The following is a 21784-nucleotide window of genomic DNA, read 5'->3' as shown; positions in this document are numbered from 1 at the left end:
TACGGAATAGAAGACAACTTCCACCAGCTGCTGAATTATTCTTCTATAGGGGACCATGTAATTACCATCCTCAGGGGCCACCAAGAGGCCTTACACAAAATCATATAAGCTTCATCTTTCACCCAGATGACTCTGCCCACTGCACTCCCCACCCTTGCCTGCACTTAAAGTACTTCAGCCCAAATCATCTTTGTGCTTCCCTATAGGAAACCTTGCGGTCTGAGTAACTGCTCAAGTGTACTTGAAAGAAATAAAGTATAGCACCTTATTGAAGAGAAACACTTGCCCTGCCTGCAGACACCCTGGGGTCATCTCCATATGGACTGGAATTGGTTTTCAGTCTAGACAGCCATGAGTCAGGAAAGCAAGGGAAGCCATTCCCAAGGGAAAGTCAGAGCTGTCTCCTGAGTAACTGATGACTAGTTCCACCAATGGAAATAAGACCATCAAGATAAACCCTGGGCCTAGTCTAAGGAGAGACTCTCATCTTTAAGTTATCTAGGTGTTGGGTTCAATAGACACCTTTACTCTTGATGTCTCATCATTAAAGTAATCAAAGACTCATTACCCTTTGTCCCTTGTCCTTTGTTCCTGTTGCTTTTTTTAAAATTACTTCAGCTATAACAAAAATCTAGATTTGAATAAAATGCCTTCTGAAGTAGATTTATAAAATACTATTCATTTTAACAATATATGGATTTAATGTTATAATTATTTTATATATACTCTATATAATCATGTTCAAAAGGGTAATCTAAAATTAATTTAATTAGCTGACAAAATTTTTTTTTTACCATTTAGTAGCACCAATAGAGGAAATTATTACTCATTATTGTTGCAAAGAATCCAAATAATTCACTAGTTGACTTAAATCATTTACCTTAGTTGATTGTGACTTCTTCTCAGGTTCTGTTTTTACAGCCTAAATTCAGAAAAAGAAAAAGGAAGGAAGGAAAAATGAACATAGTTTACAAAGTTTATCATATATTTTCTTCAACTAAGGAAGCTAAAAAAGATAATTTTTATGTATTTATAAATACAAACTTCATGAGTTAAAATTATACTTTTCTTGGAACTGTAACTCTTTATTTATTTATTTATTTATTTACTTATTTGGCCACACCACGTGGTTTGTGGGATCTTAGTTCCCCAATCAGGGATCAAATCCGTGCCCCCTGCAGTGGAAGCATGGAGTCCTAACCACTGGACCGCCAGGGAATTCCCGGAATTGTAACTCTTTAGATAAACACTTAAGCACACTAATTAATAGTCTGCTCTTACTACTCAGATGGCAATTTGCATCTTACTTCTGTGTGTATTAAAGATACGTAAAGATTTATTACTATGAACATGGTAGCTAATACATAAGCAAACTAAAATAAAAACCCTCATCCTTCAAAGCCACTAACATGATTGATCTCTTTATGAGTGAAATACTCAGCGTAGGTTTCAGCTGATGATGTAAAACAATGGGAGGCTGACAGTATCAAGAACACAGGAAGCCGTGAAATTGATTTTTAGTGCCAGAATGTGAGCCATGGGTAACTAAGCCTACCAGAAGTCTGTGATGGGTCAAAATGTTGCAGAAGATTGTGAACTGAAATTATTAGCATGTGCTAAGCAGCTGAAGTGACCATTAGTAAACAGAAATGTCCCCTAGTACAATGAACCACATCACCTGTTTTTTGTGTCTTTTCTTATCAGGAGAATGCAGTCCTTCCAACTGTTTGCTGACTGGAATGGCCTAATGTATAAGAGCACAGCCCCAAGTGTGATTTTATTTTATTTGACAGTCAAATAAGTAACATGAATAAACAGGGCTAAAGGTTTGTCAAAAGTATTCTGAAATTCTGTCAGCACAATATTACAACAATTTTGTAAATAGCGCATGGATTTTTGTAGCACGATAAAAATCTAGCAATCGAATCTAAAGTTCTAGGAATGCTTCTGAAGAGCTGGTTGTTATTTAGGATCTTTAGTGGAGTATTTTACAATTCTACCCAACCAAAAGTTACCTGTGTCAAAAAAGACAATTACTTAAGTATACACATGCATTCTCCGTATAGGGAAGATATTAAAACAAGAATAAAATTTGATTAAACATTTTATGAACTTTTCAAAGTAAGAGATTAAAAATTAGGCCTGATGCCTCTGCCATTTCTTTCCCTTTTATCTGCTCGGTGATAACAGCACAAACTCCTATTTTTTATTCTATTATCTGAAGAGACTGATGCCAAATATCCTCTTAATTGATCATGTCTTGTGCTTCAGTAATGAAGGCACATGTGTTCCTCACATAATAGACCCTTGTTATGCCAACACACTTACTGTTTTGGAAAGGAAACAAAGTTCATGAACAAAGAAATGTTTTTAAAATTTAAAATTTTGGATCCTTTCAAACTGGATCCTTGTTAATGAGTTTCTGTACATGCTACTCTGCTTTTTTTTTTGAGTTTATGCAAATGCAATTTATTAAATGATTAACAAGGAAAATAAGCCAGCTGGTATTTTACAGGTTTGAGTCTATTAATAGCTTCTAATTTGTAATTTGGCATTTTGGCAATATTTTGCATGGAAGAACTCTACAATACAATTAAGAATGTATACTCACAGATGCAAGCAGCTTCTAATGAAATATACATTTTAATCAGTAATCACTGACACATCTCCTAAATTTATTTTTGGTGGTGGTGAGGCTGATGAACATAATACTGATGACAATAATAACTAATGCTTATTATAGTCTCTCAGTACAAGGGACTGTTAGAAACTCTCTTAGTCCAACCCTCTTAGTCCTCATAATAATCCTTTGAGACAGGTATTATGAGTATCATTATTATCATCACCATCATCATCATCATCCCCATTTCATGGATGAAAATTGAGGCACATGGAAGTTAAATAACTTCCCAAGGACACCCATGGTGGAGCTGGGGTTATGTGTTCTCAATCACTGCACTGCACTGCATTGTCTCTCCAGTGCCAGCCAGCTCCTACTGGGCACCTGCTGTGGGACAGGCACTGTTCAATAGCCTTATCTTTGTTTCCTTACACAGTCTTGTGAGAAAGGTACTATAATCATCCTCCTCTAAATTGTACAGATAAGGACTCACAGACTTCTAAAACAAACTTATGGTTACCAAAGGGGAAAGCTGGAGGGAGGGATAAATTAGGAGTTTGGGATTAACATATACATACTACTATATATAAAATAGACAATCAACAAGGACCTACTGTGTAGCACAGGGAACTCTACTGAATATTCTATAATAACCTATATGAGAAAAGAATCTGAAAAGGAATGGATATCTGTATATGTATAACTGAATCTCTTTGTTGTATGTCTGAAACTACTAACACAACATTGTAAATCAACTATAATCGAATATAAAATAAAAATTAAATTAAAAAAGGAAATGAAAGCCAAGAGGAATTTTCCAGCACCACAGCCAGCATAGAACTGGGAATAGGAGCCAAGCCGTCTGGCTCCAGTGTCCACTCTACAAAGCCTCTCAGAGATCTCAACCTGATTAACAATGATCTGACCTTTCACCTTACACACAGCAGTGTGACTACCAATTCTAATGTGAGGAACAAGAGAGAGAGAACATAGATCTAGACATATTACCTCCAGAGCTAGATTGACTTTCATTTCAAAGGTGTAGAACATGACAAGGATTTGATACAGGCTTTATTTGAATTAACATCTTTCCTCTAAAAGCTCAAAATATTTAAAGAAATATGCTCATAAAGTTCACAAAAATCTCTAAGAGGAGGCTGATATAAATGTTACGAACCAAACATCAGAAGTACATGAAGGGGAGAGGAGCTTCAAGATGGCGGAAGAGTAAGACGCGGAGATCACCTTTCTCCCCACAAATCCATCAGAAATACATCTACATGTGGAACAGCTCCTACAGAACACCTATTGAACGCTGGCAGAAGACCTCAGACCTCCCAAAAGGCAAGAAACTCCCCACGTACCTGGGTAGGGCAAAAGAAAAAAGAAAAAACAGAGACAAAAGAATAGGGACGGGACCTGCACCAGTGGGAGGGAGCTGTGAAGGAGGAAAGGTTTCCACACACTAGGAAGCCCCTTAGCGGGCGGAGACTGCGGGTGGCGGAGGGGGGAAGCTTCGGGGCCACGGAGGAGAGCGCAGCCACAGGGGTGCGGAGGGCAGAACGGAGAGATTCCTGCACAGAGGATCGGTGCCGAGCAGCACTCACCAGCCCAAGAGGCTTGTCTGCTCCCCCGCCGGGGCGGGCGGGGGCTAGGAGCTGAGGCTCGGGCTTCGGTCGGATCCCAGGGAGAGGACTGGGGTTGGCTGCGTGAACACAGCCTGAAGGGGTTAGCGCACCACAGCTAGCCGGGAGGGAGTCCGGGAAAAGGTCTGCAGCTGCTGAAGAGGCAAGAGACTTTTTCTTGCCTCTTTGTTTCCTGGTGCGCGAGGAGAGGGGATTAAGAGCGCTGCTTAAAGGAGCTCCAGAGACGGGCGCGAGCCGCGGCTATCGGCGCGGACCCCAGAGACGGGCATGAGACGCTAAGGCTGCTGCTGCCACCACCAAGAAGCCTGTGTGCGAGCACAGGTCACTATCCCCACCTCCCCTTCCTGTGCAGCCCGCCACTGCCAGGATCCCGTGATCCAGGGACAGCTTCCCCGGGAGAACGCACGGCGTGCCTCAGGCTGGTGCAACGTCCTGCCGGCCTCTGTCTCCGCAGGCTCCCCCGGCATCCGGTACCCCTCCCTCCCCCCCCCCGGCCTGAGTGAGCCAGAGCCCCTGAAGCAGCTGCTCCTTTAACCCCAGCCTGTTTGAGCGAAGAACAGACGCCCTCAGGCGACCTACACCCAGAGGCGGGTCCAAATCTAAAGCTGAACCCCAGGAGCTGTGCGAACAAAGAAGAGAAAGGGAAATCTCTCCCAGCAGCCTCAGGAGCAGTGGATTAAATATCCACAATCAACTTGATGTACCCTGTATCTGTGGAATACCGAATAGGCAACGAATCATCCCAAATTGAGGAGGTGGACTTTGGGAGCAACTATCTATACATTTTTTTCCCTTTTTCTCGTTTTGTGAGTGTGTATGTGTATGCTTCTGTGTGTTATTTTGTCTGTATAGCTTTGCTTTTACCATATTTGTCCTAGGGTTCTGTCTGTCCATTTTTTTTTTCTTTTTTTTTTGGTATAGTTTTTAGCACTTGTTATCATTGGTGGATTTCTTTTTTGGTTTGGTTGCTCTCTTCTTTCTTTCTTTCCTTTCTTTTGTTAATTAAAAAATAATTATTAAAAAATTTTTTTTATTTTAATAACTATTTTATTTTACTTTATTTTATTTTATCTTCTTTCTTTCTTTCTCTTTTTTCTCCCTTTTATTCTGAGCCGTGTGGATGACAGGCTCTTGGTGCTCCAGCCAGGCATCAGGGCTGTGCCTCTGAGGTGGGAGAGCCAAGTTCAGGACACTGGTCCACAGGAGACCTCCCAGCTCCACGTAATATGAAACAGCAAATATCTCCCAGAGATCTCCATCTCGATGCCAACACCCAGCTCCACTCAACGACCAGCAAGCTACAGTGCTGGACACCCTATGCCAAACAACTAGCAAGACAGGAACACAACCCCATCCATTAGCAGAGAGGCTGCCTAAAATCATAATAAGGCCACAGACACCCCACAACACACCACCAGACGTGGACCTGCCCACCAGAAAAACAAGATCCAGCCTCATCCACCAGAACACAGGCACCAGTCCCCTCCACCAGGAAGCCTACACAACCCACTGAACCAACCTTAGCCACTGGGGACAGACACCAAAAACAACGGGAACTATGAACCTGCAGCCTGCGAAAAGGAGACCCCAAACACACTAAGTTAAGCAAAATGAGAAGACAGAGAAACTCACAGCAGATGAAGGAGCAAGGCAAAAACCCACTGGACCTAACAAATGAAGAGCAAACAGGTAGTCTACCTGAAAAAGAATTCAGAAGAATGATAGTAAAGATGATCCAAACTCTTGGAAATAGAATGGAGGAAATACAAGAAATGTTTAACAAGGACCTAGAAGAACTAAAGAGCAAACGAACAGTGATGAACAACACAATAAATGAAATTAAAAATTCTCTACAAGGGATCAATAGCAGAATAACTGAGGCAGAAGAACAGATAAGTGACCTGGAAGATAAAATAGTGGAAATAACTACTGCAGAGCAGAAGAAAGAAAAAAGAATGAAAAGAATTGAGGACAGTCTCAGAGACCTCTGGGACAACATTAAACACACCAACATTCGAATTATAGGGGTCCCAGAAGAAGAAGAGAAAAAGAAAGGGACTGAGAAAATATTTGAAGAGATTATAGTTGAAAACTTCCCTAATATGGGAAAGGAAATAGTTAATCAAGTCCAGGAAGCACAGAGAGTCCCATACAGGATAAATCCAAGGAGAAACACGCCAAGACACATATTAATCAAACTATCAAAAATTAAATACAAAGAAAACATATTAAAAGCAGCAAGGGAAAAACAACAAATAACACACAAGGGAATCCCCATAAGGTTAACAGCTGATCTTTCAGCAGAAACTCTGCAAGCCAGAAGGGAGTGGCAGGACATATTTAAAGTGATGAAGGAGAAAAACCTACAACCAAGATTACTCTACCCAGCAAGGATCTCATTCAGATTTGATGGAGAAATTAAAACATTTACAGACAAGCAAAAGCTAAGAGAATTCAGCATCACCAAACCAGCTTTACAACAAATGCTAAAGGAACTTCTCTAGGCAGGAAACACAAGAGAAGGAAAAGACCTACAATAACAAATCCAAAACAATTAAGAAAATGGTAATAGGAACATACATATCGATAATTATCTTCAATGGAAATGGATTAAATGCTCCAACCAAAAGACATAGACTGGATGAATGGATACAAAAACAAGACCCATATATATGCTGTCTACAAGGGACCCACTTCAGACCTAGGGACACATACAGACTGAAAGTGAGGGGATGGAAAAAGATATTCCATGCAAATGGAAATCAAAAGAAAGCTGGAGTAGCAACTCTCATATCAGACAAAATAGACTTTAAAACAAAGACTATTACAAGAGACAGAGAGGGACACTACATAATGATCAAGGGATCAATCCAGGAACAAGAACAATTGTAAATATTTATGCACCCAACATAGGAGCACCTCAGTACATAAGGCAAATACTAACAGCCATAAAAGGGGAAATCGACAGTAACACAATCATAGTAGGGGACTTTAACACCCCACTTTCACCAATGGACAGATCATCCAAAATGAAAATAAATAAGGAAACACAAGCTTTAAATGATACGTTAAACAAGATGGACTAAATTGATATTTATAGGACATTCCATCCAAAAACAACAGAATACACATTCTTCTCAACTGCTCATGGAACATTCTCCAGGATAGATCATATCTTGGGTCACAGATCAAGCCTTGGTAAATTTAAGAAAATTGAAATCGTATCAAGTATCTTTTCCGACCACAATGAGAAGCCCGCGCACCGCAACGAAGAGTAGCCCCCGCTCGCCGCAACTAGAGAAAGCCCGCGTGCAGCAACGAAGAACCAATGCAGCCAAAAGTAAATAAATAAAATAAGAAAAAAAAAAAAAAGAACAGTTGCATCACACACACCCCTTGTGCCACCCCTTTAAAAAAAAAAAAAGACTATGACATAAATCACAGCAAGATCCCTTTTGACCCACCTCCTAGAGAAATGGAAATAAAAACAAAAATAAACAAATGGGACCTAATGAAACTTAAAAGCTTTTGCACAGCAACAGAAACCATAAACAAGATGAAAAGACAACCCTCAGAATGGGAGAAAATATTTGCAAATGAAGCAACTGACAAAGGATTAATCTCCAAAATTTACAAGCAGCTCAGGCAGCTCAATATCAAAAAAACAAACAATCCAATCCAAAAATGGGCAGAAGACCTAAATAGACATTTCTCCAAAGAAGATATACAGATTGCCAACAAACACATGAAAGAATGCTCAACGTCATTAATCATTAGAGAAATGCAAATCAAAACTACAATGAGATATCATCTCACACCGGTCAGAATGGCCATCATCAAAAAATCTACAAACAATAAATGCTGGAGAGGGTGTGGAGAAAAGGGAGCCCTCTTGCACTCTTTGTGGGAATGTAAATTGATACAGCCACTATGGAGAACAGTATGGAGGTTCCTTAAAAAACTAAAAATAGAACTACCATATGACCCAGCGATCTCACTACTGGGCATATACGCTGAGAAAACCATAATTCAAAAAGAGTCATGTACCAAAATGTTCGTTGCAGCACTACTTACAATGGCCAGGACATGGAAGCAACCTAAGTGTCCATCAACAGATGAATGGATAAAGAAGATGTGGCACATATATACAATGGAATATTACTCAGCCATAAAAAGAAACGAAATTGAGTTATTTGTAGTGAGGTGGATGGACCTAGAGTCTGTCATACAGAGTGAAGTAAGTCAGAAAGAGAAAAACAAATACCGTATGCTAACACATATATACAGAATCTAAGAAAAAAAAAATTGGTCATGAAGAACCTAGGGGCAAGATGGGAATAAAGACACAGACCTACTAGAGAATGGACTTGAGGATATGGGGAGGGGGAAGGGTAAGCTGGGACAAAGTGAGAGAGTGGCATGGACATATATACACTACCAAACGTAAAATAGGTAGCTAGTGGGAAGCAGCCGCATAGCACAGGGAGATCAGCTCGGTGTTTTGTGACCACCTAGAGGGGTGGGATAGGGAGGGTGGGAGGGAGGGAGATGCAAGAGGGAAGAGATACGGGGACATATGTATATGTATAACTGATTCACTTTGTTATAAAGCAGAAACTAACACACCATTGTAAAGCAATTATACTCCAGTAAAGATGTTAAAAAAAAAAAGAAAAAAAGAGGTACACGAAGGGAGGTGGAGACAAGATGGCAGAGTAGAAGGATGTGAGCTTTCCTCTCCTCATGAAAACACTAAAATCACAACTAACTGCTAAACAACCATCAACAAAAACAAACAAACAAACAAACACTGGAACCTACCAAAAAAGATATCCTACATCCAAAGACAAAGAAGAAGCCACAATGAGATGGTAGGAGGGGCGCAATCATAATAAAATCAAATCCCATACCTGCCGGGTGGGCGACCCACAGACTGGAAAATAAGTATATTGCAGAAGTTCTCCCATGAGGGTGAAAGTTCTGAGCCCCATGTCAGGCTCCCCAGCCTGAGGGTCTGGCTTTGGGAGGAGGAGCCCCTAGAGCATCTGGCTTTGAAGGCCAGTGGGGTTTGATCACAGGAATTCCACAGGACTGGGGAAACAGTAACTCCACTCTTGGAAGGCACACACAAGGTCCCGTGCGTACCATGACCCAGGGAAAGAAGCAGTGACCTCACAGGAGTCTGGGCCAGACTTACCTGCTGGTATTGGAGGGTCTCCTGCAGAAGCAGGGGGTGGCTGTGGCTCACTCTGGGGACAAAGACATTGGTGGCGGTAGCTCTGGGGAGTACTCATTGGTGTGAGCCCTCCCGGAGGCTGCCATTTTCTCACCAAGACCTGGCCCCACCCAACAGCCTGTAGGCTCCAGTGCTGGGATGCCTCAGATCAAACAACCAACAGGGCAGGAATGCAGCCCCACCCAGCAGCAGACAGGCTACTTAAAGTCTTCCTGAGCTCACAGCTAAACACACCCCCTGACACAGCCCTGCCCACCAGAGGGACAAGACCCAGTTCCAACCATCAGTGGGCAAGAACCAGGCACTCCCACCAGGAAGCCTGCACGAGCCCTTTAGACAGCCTCATCCACCAGGGTGCAGACAGCAGAAGCAAGAAGAACTACAACCCTGCAGCCTGCAAAACAGATACTGCAATCACAGAAAGTCAGACAAAATGAGATGGCAGAGAAATATGTCCCAGACAAAGGAAGAAGATAAAACCCCAGAAGAACAACTAAGGGAAGTGGAGATAGGCAATCTACCTGAAACAGAATTCAGAGTAATGACAGTAAAGATGATCTAAGATCTCAGAAAAACAATGGAGGCACAGAGCGAGAAGACACAAGAAATGTTTAATAATGAGCTAGAGGAAGGGAAGAAAAAAGACCCACAAAAACAAATTCAAAACAATTAATAAAATGACAATAAGAATATACATATAATTACCTTAAATGTAAATGGATTAAATGCTCCAACCAAAAGACATAGAAAACAAGACCCTTATATATGCTGTCTACAAGAGACCCACTTCAGATCTAGGGACACATACAGACTAAAAGTGAGGGAATGGAAAAATGTATTCCATGCAAATGCAAATTGAAAGAAAGCTGGAGTGGCAATACTCATATCAGACAAAATAGACTTTAAAATAAAGATTGTTACAAGAGATAAAGAAGGACACTACATAATGATCAAGGGATCAATCCAGGAAGATGATATAACAACTGTAAATATAATATGCACCCAACATGGAAGCACCCCAATATATAAGGTAAATGCTAACAGCCATAAAAGGAGAAATTGACAGTAACACAATAATAATGGGGGACTTTAACACCCCACTTTCATCAATGGACAGATCATCCAGACAGAAAATCAATAAGGAAACAAAGGCCTTAAATGACACATCAGACCAGATGGACTTCATTGATATTTATAGAGTATTCCATCAAAAGCAACAGAATACACTTTCTTCTCAAGTGCCCACAGAACATTCTCCAGGATTGATCATATCCTGGGCCACAAAGCCAGTCTCAGTAAATTTAAGAAAAGTGAAATCATATCAAGCATCTTTTCCAACCACAACTCTATGAGATTAGAAATCAACTACAAGAAAAAAACTGTAAAAAACACAAAGATGTGAAGGCTAAACAATAAACAATATGCTACTAAACAACTAATGGATCACTGAAGAAATAAAAGAGGAAATGAAAAAATACCTAGAGACAAATGAAAGTGAAAGCATGATGATTCAAAACCTGTGGGACGCAGTAAAAGCAGTTCTAAGAGGGAAGTTTACAGTGATACAATCTTACCTCAGGAAAGAAGAAACATCTCAAATAAATAATCTAACCTTACACCTAAAGCAACTAGAGAAAGAAGAACAAACAAAACCCAAAGTCAGTAGAAGGAAAGAAATTATAAAGATCAGAGCAGAAATAAATGGAATAGAGACAAAGAAAACCATAGAAAAGATCAATGAAACTGAAAGCTGGTACTTTGAAAAGATAAACAAAATTGAAAAACCTTTAGCCAGACTCAGCAAGAAAAAAAGGGAGAGGGCTCAAATCAGTAAAATTAGAAACGAAAAAGAAGTTACAACGGACACCACAGAAATACAAAGGATCATAAGAGACTACTACAAGCAACTATATGCCAATAAAATGGACAACCTAGAAGAAATGGACAAATTCTTAGAGAGGTACAATCTCCCAAGACTGAACCAGGAAGAAATAGAAAATATGAACAGACCAATCACAAGTACTGAAATTGAAACTGTGATTAAAAAACTCCCAACAAACAAAAGTCCAGGACCAGATGGCTTCACAGGCAAATTCTATCAAACATTTAGAGAAGAGTTAACACCTATCCTTCTGAAACTATTCCAAAAAATCGCAGAGGAAGGAACACTCCCAAACTCATTCTATGAGGCCACCATCAACCTGATACCAAAACCAGACAAAGAACCACCAAAAAAGAAAATTATAGGCCAGTATCACTGATGAACATAGACACAAAAATCCTCAACAAAATACTAGCAAACCGAATCCAACAATACATTAAAAGGATCATCTACCACAAGATCAAGTGAGGTTTATCCCAGGGATGCAAGAATTTTTCAATATCTGCAAATCAATCAGTGTGATACACTACATCAACAAATTAAAGAATAAAAACCATATGATCATCTCAGTAGATGCAGAAAAAGCTTTTGACAAAATTCAACACCCATTTATGATAAAAACTCTCCAGAAAGTGGGCACAGAGGGAACATACCACAACATAATAAAGCCCATATATGACAAACCTACAGTTAACAACATACTCAACAGTGAAGAGCTGAAAGCATTTCCTCTAAGATCAGGAACAAGATAAGGATGTCCAGTCTCACTGCTTTTATTCAACATAGTTTTGGAAGTCCTAGCCACGGCAATAAGAAAAAAGAAATAAAAAGAATCCAAACTGGAAAAGAAGAAGTAAAAATGTCACTGTTTGCAGATGACATGATACTATACATAGAAAATCCTAAAGATGCTACCAGAAAACTACTAGAGCTCATCAATGAATCTGGTAAAGTGCATGATACAAAATTAATACAGAGAAATCTGTTGCATTTCTATACACTAACAACAAAAGATCAGAAAGAGAAATTAAGCAAAGAATCCCATTTACCATCACATCAAAAGAATAAAATACCTAGGAATAAACCTACCTAAGGAGGCAAAAGCCCTGTACTCTGGAAACTATAGGATGCTGATGAAAGAAATCAAAGATGACACAAACAAATGGGAAGATATACCGTGTTCTTGGATTGGAAGAAGCAATATTTTCAAAATGACTATACTACCCAAGGCAATCTACAGACTCAACGCAACTTATCAAATTACCAATGGCATTTTTCACAGAACTAGAACAAAAATTTTTTAAATTTGTATGAAACCACAAAAGACCACGAATATCCAAAGCAATTTTGAGAAAGAAAAACAGAACTGGAGGAATCAGGCTCCCTGACTTCAGAGTATACTGCAAAGCTACAGTCATCAAAACAGTATGGTACCAGCACAAAACCAGAAATATAGATCAATGGAACAGTATAGAAAGCCCAGAAATAAACCCACGCACCTATGGTCAATTAATCTACAACAACTGAGGCAAGACTATATCATGGAGAAAAGACAGTCTCTTCAATAAATGGTGCTGGGAAAACTGGACAGCTAAATGTAAGAGAATGAAATTAGAAAATTCTCTAACACCATACACAAAAATAAACTCAGAATGGATTAAAGACCCAAATATAAGACCAGATACTATAAAACTCTCAAAGGAAAACATAGGCAGAACACATTGTGACATAAATCACAGCAATACCTTTTTGGATCCGTCTCCTAGAGTAATGGAAGTAAAAACAAAAATAAACAAATGGGATCTAATTAAACTTAAAAGCTTTTGTACCGCTAAGAAAACCATAAACAAAATGAAAAGGCAACCTACAGAATGCGAGAAAATGTTTGCAAATGATGTGACCGACAAGGGATTAATCTCCAAAATTTACAGACAGCTCATGCAACTCAATATCAAAAAAACAAACAACCCAATCAAAAAATGGGCAGGGCTTCCCTGGTGGCGCAGTGGTTGAGAATCTGCCTGCCAATGCAGGGGACACGGGTTCGAGCCCTGGTCTGGGAAGATCCCACATGCTGCGAAGCAACTACGCCCGTGAGCCACAACTACTGAGCCTGCGTGTCTGGAGCCTGTGCTCCGCAACAAGAGAGGCCGCGACAGTGAAAGGCCCGCGCACCGCGATGAAGAGTGGCCCCCGCTTGCCGCAACTAGAGAAAGCCCTCGCACAGAAACGAAGACCCAACACAGCCAAAAATAAATAAATAAATAAATTAATTAAAAAAAAAAAAAAGGGCAGAAGACCTAAATAGACATTGCTCCAAAGAAGACATACAGATGGGCCAAGAGGGATATCAAAAGATGCCCAACATCGCTAATTGTTAGAGAAATGCAAATGAAAACTACAATGAGATATCACCTCACACCAGTCAGAATGGCCATCATCAAAAAGTCTACCAACAATAAATGCTGGAGAGGGTGTGGAGAAAAGAGAACCCTCCTACACTGTTGGTGGGAATGTGAATTGGTACAACCACTATGGAGAACAGTATGGAGGTTCCTTAAGAAACTAAAAATAGAGCTACCATATGATCTAGCTATCCCACTCCTAAGCATATATCCGGAGAAAACAATGGTTCAAAGGGATACATGCACCCCAGTGTTTATTGCAGCACTGTTTACAATAGCCAAGACATGGAAGCAACCTAAATGTCTGTGGACAGATGAATGGATAAAGAAGATGTGGTACATATATACAATGGAATATTACTCAGCCATTAAAAAGAATGAAATAATGCCATTTGCGGCAATGTGGATGGACCTGGAGATTATCATACTAAGTGAAGTAAGTAAGTCAGACAGAGAAAGACGATATCATATGGTATCACTTACATGCGGAATCTAAAAAAAATGATACAAATGAACTTATTTACAAAACAGAAACAGACTCACAGACTTAGAAAACAAACTTATGGTTATTAAAGGGGAAAGGTGGGGGGGAGAGATAAATTGGGAGTTTGGGATTGACATATACACACTAGTATGTTTAAAATAGATAACCAACAAGGACCTACTGTATAGCACAGGGAACTCTACTCAATATTCTGTAATAACCTAAACGGGAAAAGAATTTGAAAAAGAATAGATACATGTATATGTAAAACTGAATGACTTTGCTGTACACCTGAAACTAATACAACATTGTAAATCAACTACACTCCAATATAAAATAAAAATTTCTTAAAATTAAAATTAAAAAAAAATTTTAAAAAGCAGCACATGAAGATAAGATGATTAATGAGAATAGTGTGATTGAAATCCACCAAGGAAAGAGAATTGAGGCAAAGAGTGGTCCTGAGTCAGCCACTGGTGACACTTCATCATGTGCATCTTATTTTTGTCTCTCCCTCCTTCTCTCTCCTACTTTCCTCTCTCTCTTCTCTTCATCCAGTTCCGTAGGAGTGCCAGGAATTCTCATGATTCATGCTTAGCAATGGCTGAAGTGTTTGCTGCCACTTACTCTGGAAAACAGGGCACACTTGAAATAATCATTGGTCCTCAAGCTGAGAGTCAGTGGGGATGGATTATAATCAGGCATTGTGTCAAATGCAAACCAAAATAATAAAACGGAAATCCTATATTTCTGGCTCTCCTTTCTATCTCCTTACTTTAATTTTCATGGACTCTTAAGTTCAATGAGAATTTTTTTTGGGGGGGGTAAATATTTCTACTACAGTCTTAAGATTATTTTAAGATTAAGGTCAGATTTTTTTTATTTTTTAAGATTAAGCTTGGTATAAATAAGTAGTGACAGCTAACAGATTAATTACGGATCAGTTAACATATATTTTGAATAATTAAGAAATTAATGTAAATGTAAATTACTAAGTAAAAACATAACTTTAAATTAAAAATAAATTTAAAAATTAAAATGAGTGCTAAATGACATTTATAAGAGCTTAGAGTTGGACAGTGTGTTTCAAGATATTTGCAATGTCCTTTAAAGAAAAGTTCAAGATGAGGCCATAGGATCCCTCCGTAGCACTAAATTATGGTGCCAGTACTAAATTATGGCATAGGATCCTACTTGGGATAGTAAAGTTACAAGGAAAATAGAAAGCAAAAGTATGTGGGTAATTTTAAACAAGGGAAATTTGATAATAATGGAGCTGGGGTAGCTCTTAAAGGCACTAAAGAATATTAGCTCATAAGAATTAGTTGAGAGCATCTTGAGAATGCTCTCTCTTTAATCTTCCATCCCAAAACATTCCCAAGAAACACAGTTTGAGTCATGGTAATTAGGAGAGAGGGTTTAAGGCAGCTCAGCCAACTCTTCAGAACTAGGCTTACTCCACGTGGCAATCCCACTGGAGGACATGCTTGTATTTTTTCTTCTGAAATTCCAAGAAATTATCATCAGAATAAATCCCAAGAACTCGACAAAGGTTTATCAATAAGATGGTGCCCCACATGACTCAAATTTCAGAAAGAAACTTCAGAAAGCATCTGAAATAACCAGTATCTGTGTCACTTCTTTCTATGTTCACTTAGTGTAACCTTTCTCATTCTTATTTAGTTTTAAGTGGCCAGGATAATAAAACCATTTTAGTAAGAAATTAAGAATTTATATTCTTCTCTAGATCCAGAGAAACGTACTTAGGGAAATTATCTTACAATTTAAAAAACTCAAGTCTAAAACCAAAAAAACTATCACTGACTACTCTTTTCTAGATATTCTAAAATGACGTATAAGCGTATAGATGGTGTTTGAGGCAAATACTGAAAGGAAAGCTGAGTTTCCAAAGACTCTCATTAATTAGGAAGAAAACGTTTACTTCCATAGCCTAAGTTTCCTAGGACACATAACCCATCCGTCAACAGCCCACATTCGTTTTGCTTTACCATATAATCAACTGAAAGGCATTCACCCAAGTTGACCCTTGAAGATTCTCCATACCTTGGTTTCTGTGGGATTCATACTGGAAGACTTCCTGGTTGAAGCAGAGGAAGTTGTCACCTAGAAAGGAAAGAAATAAGAAGTTTAATTATAGTTAACCTATAACCTTCTTTGTCCTTCAGCTCCTTTTAACCATACTTACTCTTAACACTTTACCTTGGTTTTACCTCACCTAGAGTACCACTCCCATAAAAGTTCAATATGTGGTGTTGCCCAGTGGGTGAAAGCCTTTGTAACCAGATCAAATGGGCTCAAATTTGGAGTGTGCTACTTACTAAATAATCTTGGGCAAGCTACTTAAATTTTCTGATCTTTGGTTTCCCCTTTCTCAATTTTTGTTCCGTAGGTAACAACTACCTTCTAAGTTTATTACTGCCTGGTAATTAAGTACTCAGTAAATATTATTCTAATTATTGTTTGTATTATTTTCAGAAAGAACGTGGACTTTGAAACTTACAGAATTTTGTTCAAATGCCAGCTTTGCCCATTACTAGCTCTGTGACTTTGGGTCTTAGTTTTCCAAGTATATAAAATGGGGCCTATAATGTCTATTTTGCAGGGTTGTAATTATTTGCGATAAAGTGGGTAAAATGCCTGGCACATTGTAGGTGTTCATTAAATTGCTAGTGCATTATTCCTAAGCTATTGTAAGATAGACGAGTAGGCATAGCTCTGGGAAACAGGCTCAGGTAGATTAGAATCGTCATGTAAGGAAGAGAAGGTGGGAGATGGTGTTGCAGAGGGGATATTGCTATATTATCTGTCTCATCTAGGCTCCTCCCTGGAGGGCAAAAGGTGATGAATGGTGACTGAAGTATTCAAGAAACACCTTTCCTAGGGATGTGGAGTCAGCCCCTGCAATCTAATCACCCAAGCAGGGGGATGTGCATGTGGACACTTGCATGGTATTGAGAACTACGTACTCTAGTAACTTGTATTACACTGGTTAATATTAAATTCACAACTACATTCTTTGCGAATTCCAACTCAGGCTCATTTAAACCTCCTTAATATTTGAGTCCATTAGGTTTTAGAGCCCAGGGATTCCATCTGGCACCAGTTGTCTTCTTAAGTAACTGGCTGTCAGTAAACAGCTGCTCCCTGCCAGCAGCACCCAGAGCCCCATCCCCCGATGCCTGGCCCTGAGCCACTTCAGAAGCTGAGTCCCCGGGCAGGATGGACCCATCCCTGCTGGTGCCCCAGCTCCCCTACCTCGACACACCACACTCAAGGTGACTGCGTGAACCCACTATAACCCATGGCCCATGAACACGATCACCTTCCCCACCGACCTCATTTAATGTAGAGCATGTTGGTGCTTAGAATTAAATTGCCACATTTTACAGATAAAAGCCCAAAGCTTTAGTATACTGACTTTTCAAACATAGTCATATGAACTTAACTATTCCTGAGCACCCTTAAGCACCCCCCACCCCAAAACACACACACACACACACACACACACACACACACACACACACACACACACATACACCCCTTGTCACTGTGGCAGGCATGTGCTGTCTCTCTCACATTCTCTTCGGGATAAAGAACTGGAAGATGTACCAAAGTAGATTTCCCTCATCAAATTAATGGACAAATATGTGAACATTCATTTTTCCTGGAGAATTTTTTTTTAATTTGTGGAGATTAACATACCCATATCTATATAATTCTGTCTTTCCACAAGTAGAATTGGTTGTACAAACGTCCATTCAAACTCAAGAAGTTCCACTTAGCTACATCCCACTCCTTCAGTGATTTCCCTCAGCCAACTAAAACCACCCAAGACAAACACTCCACACAAAGGTTCTTTTTAAGTTGCAAATCTTGGGGTGAACATTCATTTATTTTCTAAACATCCAAGTTTATTAAAACATTCCTGAAATTACCTAGCCTTGGGTTTTCCAATCTGCCTTACTGCTTTATTAAGCAATAGCTGGAAGGGATCCTTAAATCCTAGAAAGAAGACTTTCAAAGGCTCACCAAGGACAGTAAAATCTCCATGGAATGCCTGTAAATAAGCATGGAGTGGGTTATAATGGGAACTTAGCTGAAGGCCTTGGCCACACCTGTTCTCAGCATAGGTTCCTCCGTGAAAGTTTTATCCCATCACTAAGGCACTAAACATTTTGAAACTAAAATAGGAAAACCACTTCATGGGGGCTGGAAATGAGGAAAATAATCCCACCCTGTTATGGGCTGGTTCAACTCTGGCTAAGTGTAGTGTGTTCAATTTTTATTTTATTTGTAAAGACAAGAAAAGTTAACTATTTGTTACCCCTACTGGGGGATTATATACACTTTCAATTTAAATCTTCTATATGGTTTGACTTTCTAATCATATGTGTGAATAACTTATAATTTAAGAATTTTGAAGAGTTAACCCATAAATCTTTGAAGAACCTTAGAGAAAAACTTTGAATATGTAGGTTTTAAACAGATGAGGAGAATGGTATCTCATAAAGATTAAGTGACCCATCACAGTTTACCACAGTTCACTGGCTCCATAAGTATTTATCCAGAACATAGTTTGTGTCAAGTACTGTGTTAGCTGATGGGAAACCGACAGACCTGTCTCTGACCTTGTGAAAGTTACAGCCTGGTCAGAGATGACATTAATAGACTAACCACTTCAATCCCACTCCTGGGCATATATCTGGACAAAACTACAATTCAAAAAGACACAGGCACCCCTATGTTCATAGCAGCACCATTTACAATAGCCAGACATGACAACAACCTAAATGTCCATCAACAAAAGAAAGGATAAAGAAGATGTGGTGTGTATGTGTATATATATATGTATACACACACACACACACAATGCAATATTATTCAGCCATAAAAAAATGAAATAATGCCATTTACAGCAACATGGATGGACCTAGAGATTACCATACTAAGTGAAGTAAGTCAGAAAGAGAAAGACAAATACCATATGATATCACTTATATGTGGAATCTAAAATATGACACAAATGAAATTATCTACAAAACGGAAACAGACTCACAGACATAGAGAACAGATTTGTGGTTGCCAAGGGGGAGAGGAATGGAGATTAGCAGATGCAAACTATTATATATAGAATGGATAAACAACAAGGTCCTACTGTGTAGCACAGGTAACTATATTGAATATCCTGTGATAAACCATAATGGAAAAGAATATGAAAAAGAATGTGTATACATATGTATAACTGAATCACTTCACTGTACAGCAGAAATTAACACAACCTTGTAAATCAACTATACTTCAATGAAATACATTTAAAAAAGAATAACCACTTTAGTAACTACTTGTGATAAGTGCTATAAAGGAAAATCACAGGGTCCCATGAGAACACAGACTAGGCAACCAGATCTAATTCAGGGGACAGTCAGGACAGGTGATGCTGAAGAAGTGACAGTTAACGTGGAGATTGAAGGATAAGGGGGCATCACCCAGGCAGAAGGCGGGGAGGACCCTCCGAGCTGTCTGCGCCAGGGCTGAGCCTAGGCCACCTGACTTTTAAACCAGTGACTCTCTGCTGCAGGGCCGACCACTCAGCTGGTCCTAACATCAAGGCATAGCCAGTTTTAAAGCAACATCAGTGCTCAAATACCAAAATCTCTCTATGGAATTAGGACTGTATACCAGACTAAAGTGCAGCCATAACTATACTCTCCCTCTTAAATGACCCATGCAAATCTCTTGACAACCAGAGTATTATGAATCATTTATAATCTTAAATTAAGGCATAAATCAGAGTAACAAAGAACAGAGAAAAAGTACTTTAATATAATTATTTTCCACCCACCCACTCAGCAATTGTTGTTTAAAAAGCAATGAGCCTGGGGCTGAGGATACACAATGAAAAAGTCACCGTCACAGCCTTGAAAGAGTTCACAGTCCAGCGCAATAAACAGACATCAAGCAGGTTTAGTTACAACTTAAGTGCTCTAACAGGTATGAAGAAAATCCTAGGTGACCGAAGAAATGTTTTGGTTCTAAGTCAGTTGTAGGTCCACCTGAAGTAATCTTACTGTGCTGTCAAATCTCATTAAAACAAAGCAATATCGATAAAAGAAAGTAATTGCAGCCTAGAAAAAATTAATATTTAATCCTGTACTTATCCAGTATGGCACGTTATGTTCTGGCTTTATTCAACAAAACCTCTTTAAATTTGTTTACTTGCTACAATAAGAATTTTGGAGTTTACTGCAGGAAATGATTAGAGATATGAGGGGGAGATGGTATGCTTTTAAGACCCTTGAAAAATGGAAACTGCTTTCCTTTTTCACATATATTTTGCAAAGGTCTCCCATACTACAGTCTTTTAGCTCTCTCACCTGTTCTGGCTACACTAGTCTTCGCACGTGTCACTCCCACGCACATGCCTCCCTCTAAAGTAGAGCCAGCGATGATGACTCCTGTTACCCACTGTATCACACAGAAATCCTTTCTCTTGCCTTTAAAGACCCCTAGTCTCCAATCCCACCGCACCTCCCGGCGCAGAACATCTGCTCCAGGCAGCCAGCCCATCCCTTTCTTGGAGCACAGCTCTCTCATCTCCCCCTTTATGTTTTTTTCACATAAGTGCCACTGGTTGGGATGCTTCTCTTCCCCAAATATCCGAATCCTACATGCCCTTCCTTTCAGGTGTATCTCACTAGCGCCAGCACTGGCATTGTAACTTCCAAACCACTGCAATCTTAAGTGGGCATCCATCCTCCTTCACCAATCCCCGCTCACTTACAGTACCATATACAGGCAAGTAATGACCTAATTGCGGCATGAAGTGTCTCCTCCACCACATGGGGTCCCTTTAAAAGAGCTGTCTGTTGGGTACACTAATCTGCTCACCCCCACTCTTACTCACGGCAGGTTTCTATCCAAGGCTTTCCCTTGATTCTGCAGGATGCCTAGTGAGGCTGCACGAGAAGAGAAGCAAGACCTAGGACCAACCCAACCATCCTGTGATGCTGGATGTGAGTGGAGAGGGTTGTGAGCTCGCCCACAGGTCCTGGCTGGACCCAAGGGCTTCTTCAGAAGGGGCGCGGTCCTAGAGGGCTTACTCATCCATTCTACTGCCATTAAATCTGGCTGATGAAAAAGTCATTCCCTCGGCTCCTTACCTCTCTGTCTCCCATGTCAGAGTCTTTTCACTTGCTTGGGCTCCCAAAAGACAATCAGCTTCTTTCCAGGCACTGTCAGCTGGTTCATGGGAATCCTCCCCTCCAGTCACTGAGCCTCACTTTGATCTCCCTCTTTGCGCCAGCTCAGTTCAGAAAGTGCACCCAGAGTGCACCCGGCAGATGAGTCAACGGCTGCCCCTCACCCCATACCTTGCTTCCTCTCCCCACCCCTCACTGCCAGCGTTCCCACAGCCTCTCACCGGCAGCACCAGTCACCCTTCACACACCCCAGCTGCCTTTGTTTGTGGAGGGTTACTAAGAATGCCAGCA

At 40.0% G+C, this 21784-nt stretch overlaps 1 protein-coding gene across 8 annotated transcripts in view; it reads right to left on the bottom strand.

Annotated features, from left to right (window-relative positions):
* The window catches only part of CAST (calpastatin), a 124996-nt gene that overhangs the window by 52042 nt on the left and 51170 nt on the right, over positions 1–21784 (bottom strand). For 5 of the 8 annotated variants that reach the window (XM_061189467.1, XM_061189472.1, XM_061189470.1 and 2 more), the window contains 3 exons: positions 16338–16397; positions 1679–1744; positions 881–922 (listed from right to left, as the gene is read on the bottom strand). In XM_061189467.1, the coding sequence (XP_061045450.1) occupies positions 881–922; positions 1679–1744; positions 16338–16397 (168 nt within the window). The remainder of the gene's footprint in view (positions 1–880; positions 923–1678; positions 1745–16337; positions 16398–21784) is intronic. The other 3 variants (XM_061189471.1, XM_061189473.1, XM_061189475.1) reach the window with 1 other exon arrangement.

Source organism: Eubalaena glacialis, chromosome 4 (assembly GCF_028564815.1).
Source record: "Eubalaena glacialis isolate mEubGla1 chromosome 4, mEubGla1.1.hap2.+ XY, whole genome shotgun sequence".
Taxonomy (NCBI): domain Eukaryota; kingdom Metazoa; phylum Chordata; class Mammalia; order Artiodactyla; family Balaenidae; genus Eubalaena; species Eubalaena glacialis.
Note: the sequence above shows the minus strand (reverse complement) of the source record. Positions and strands in the feature narration are given on the sequence as shown.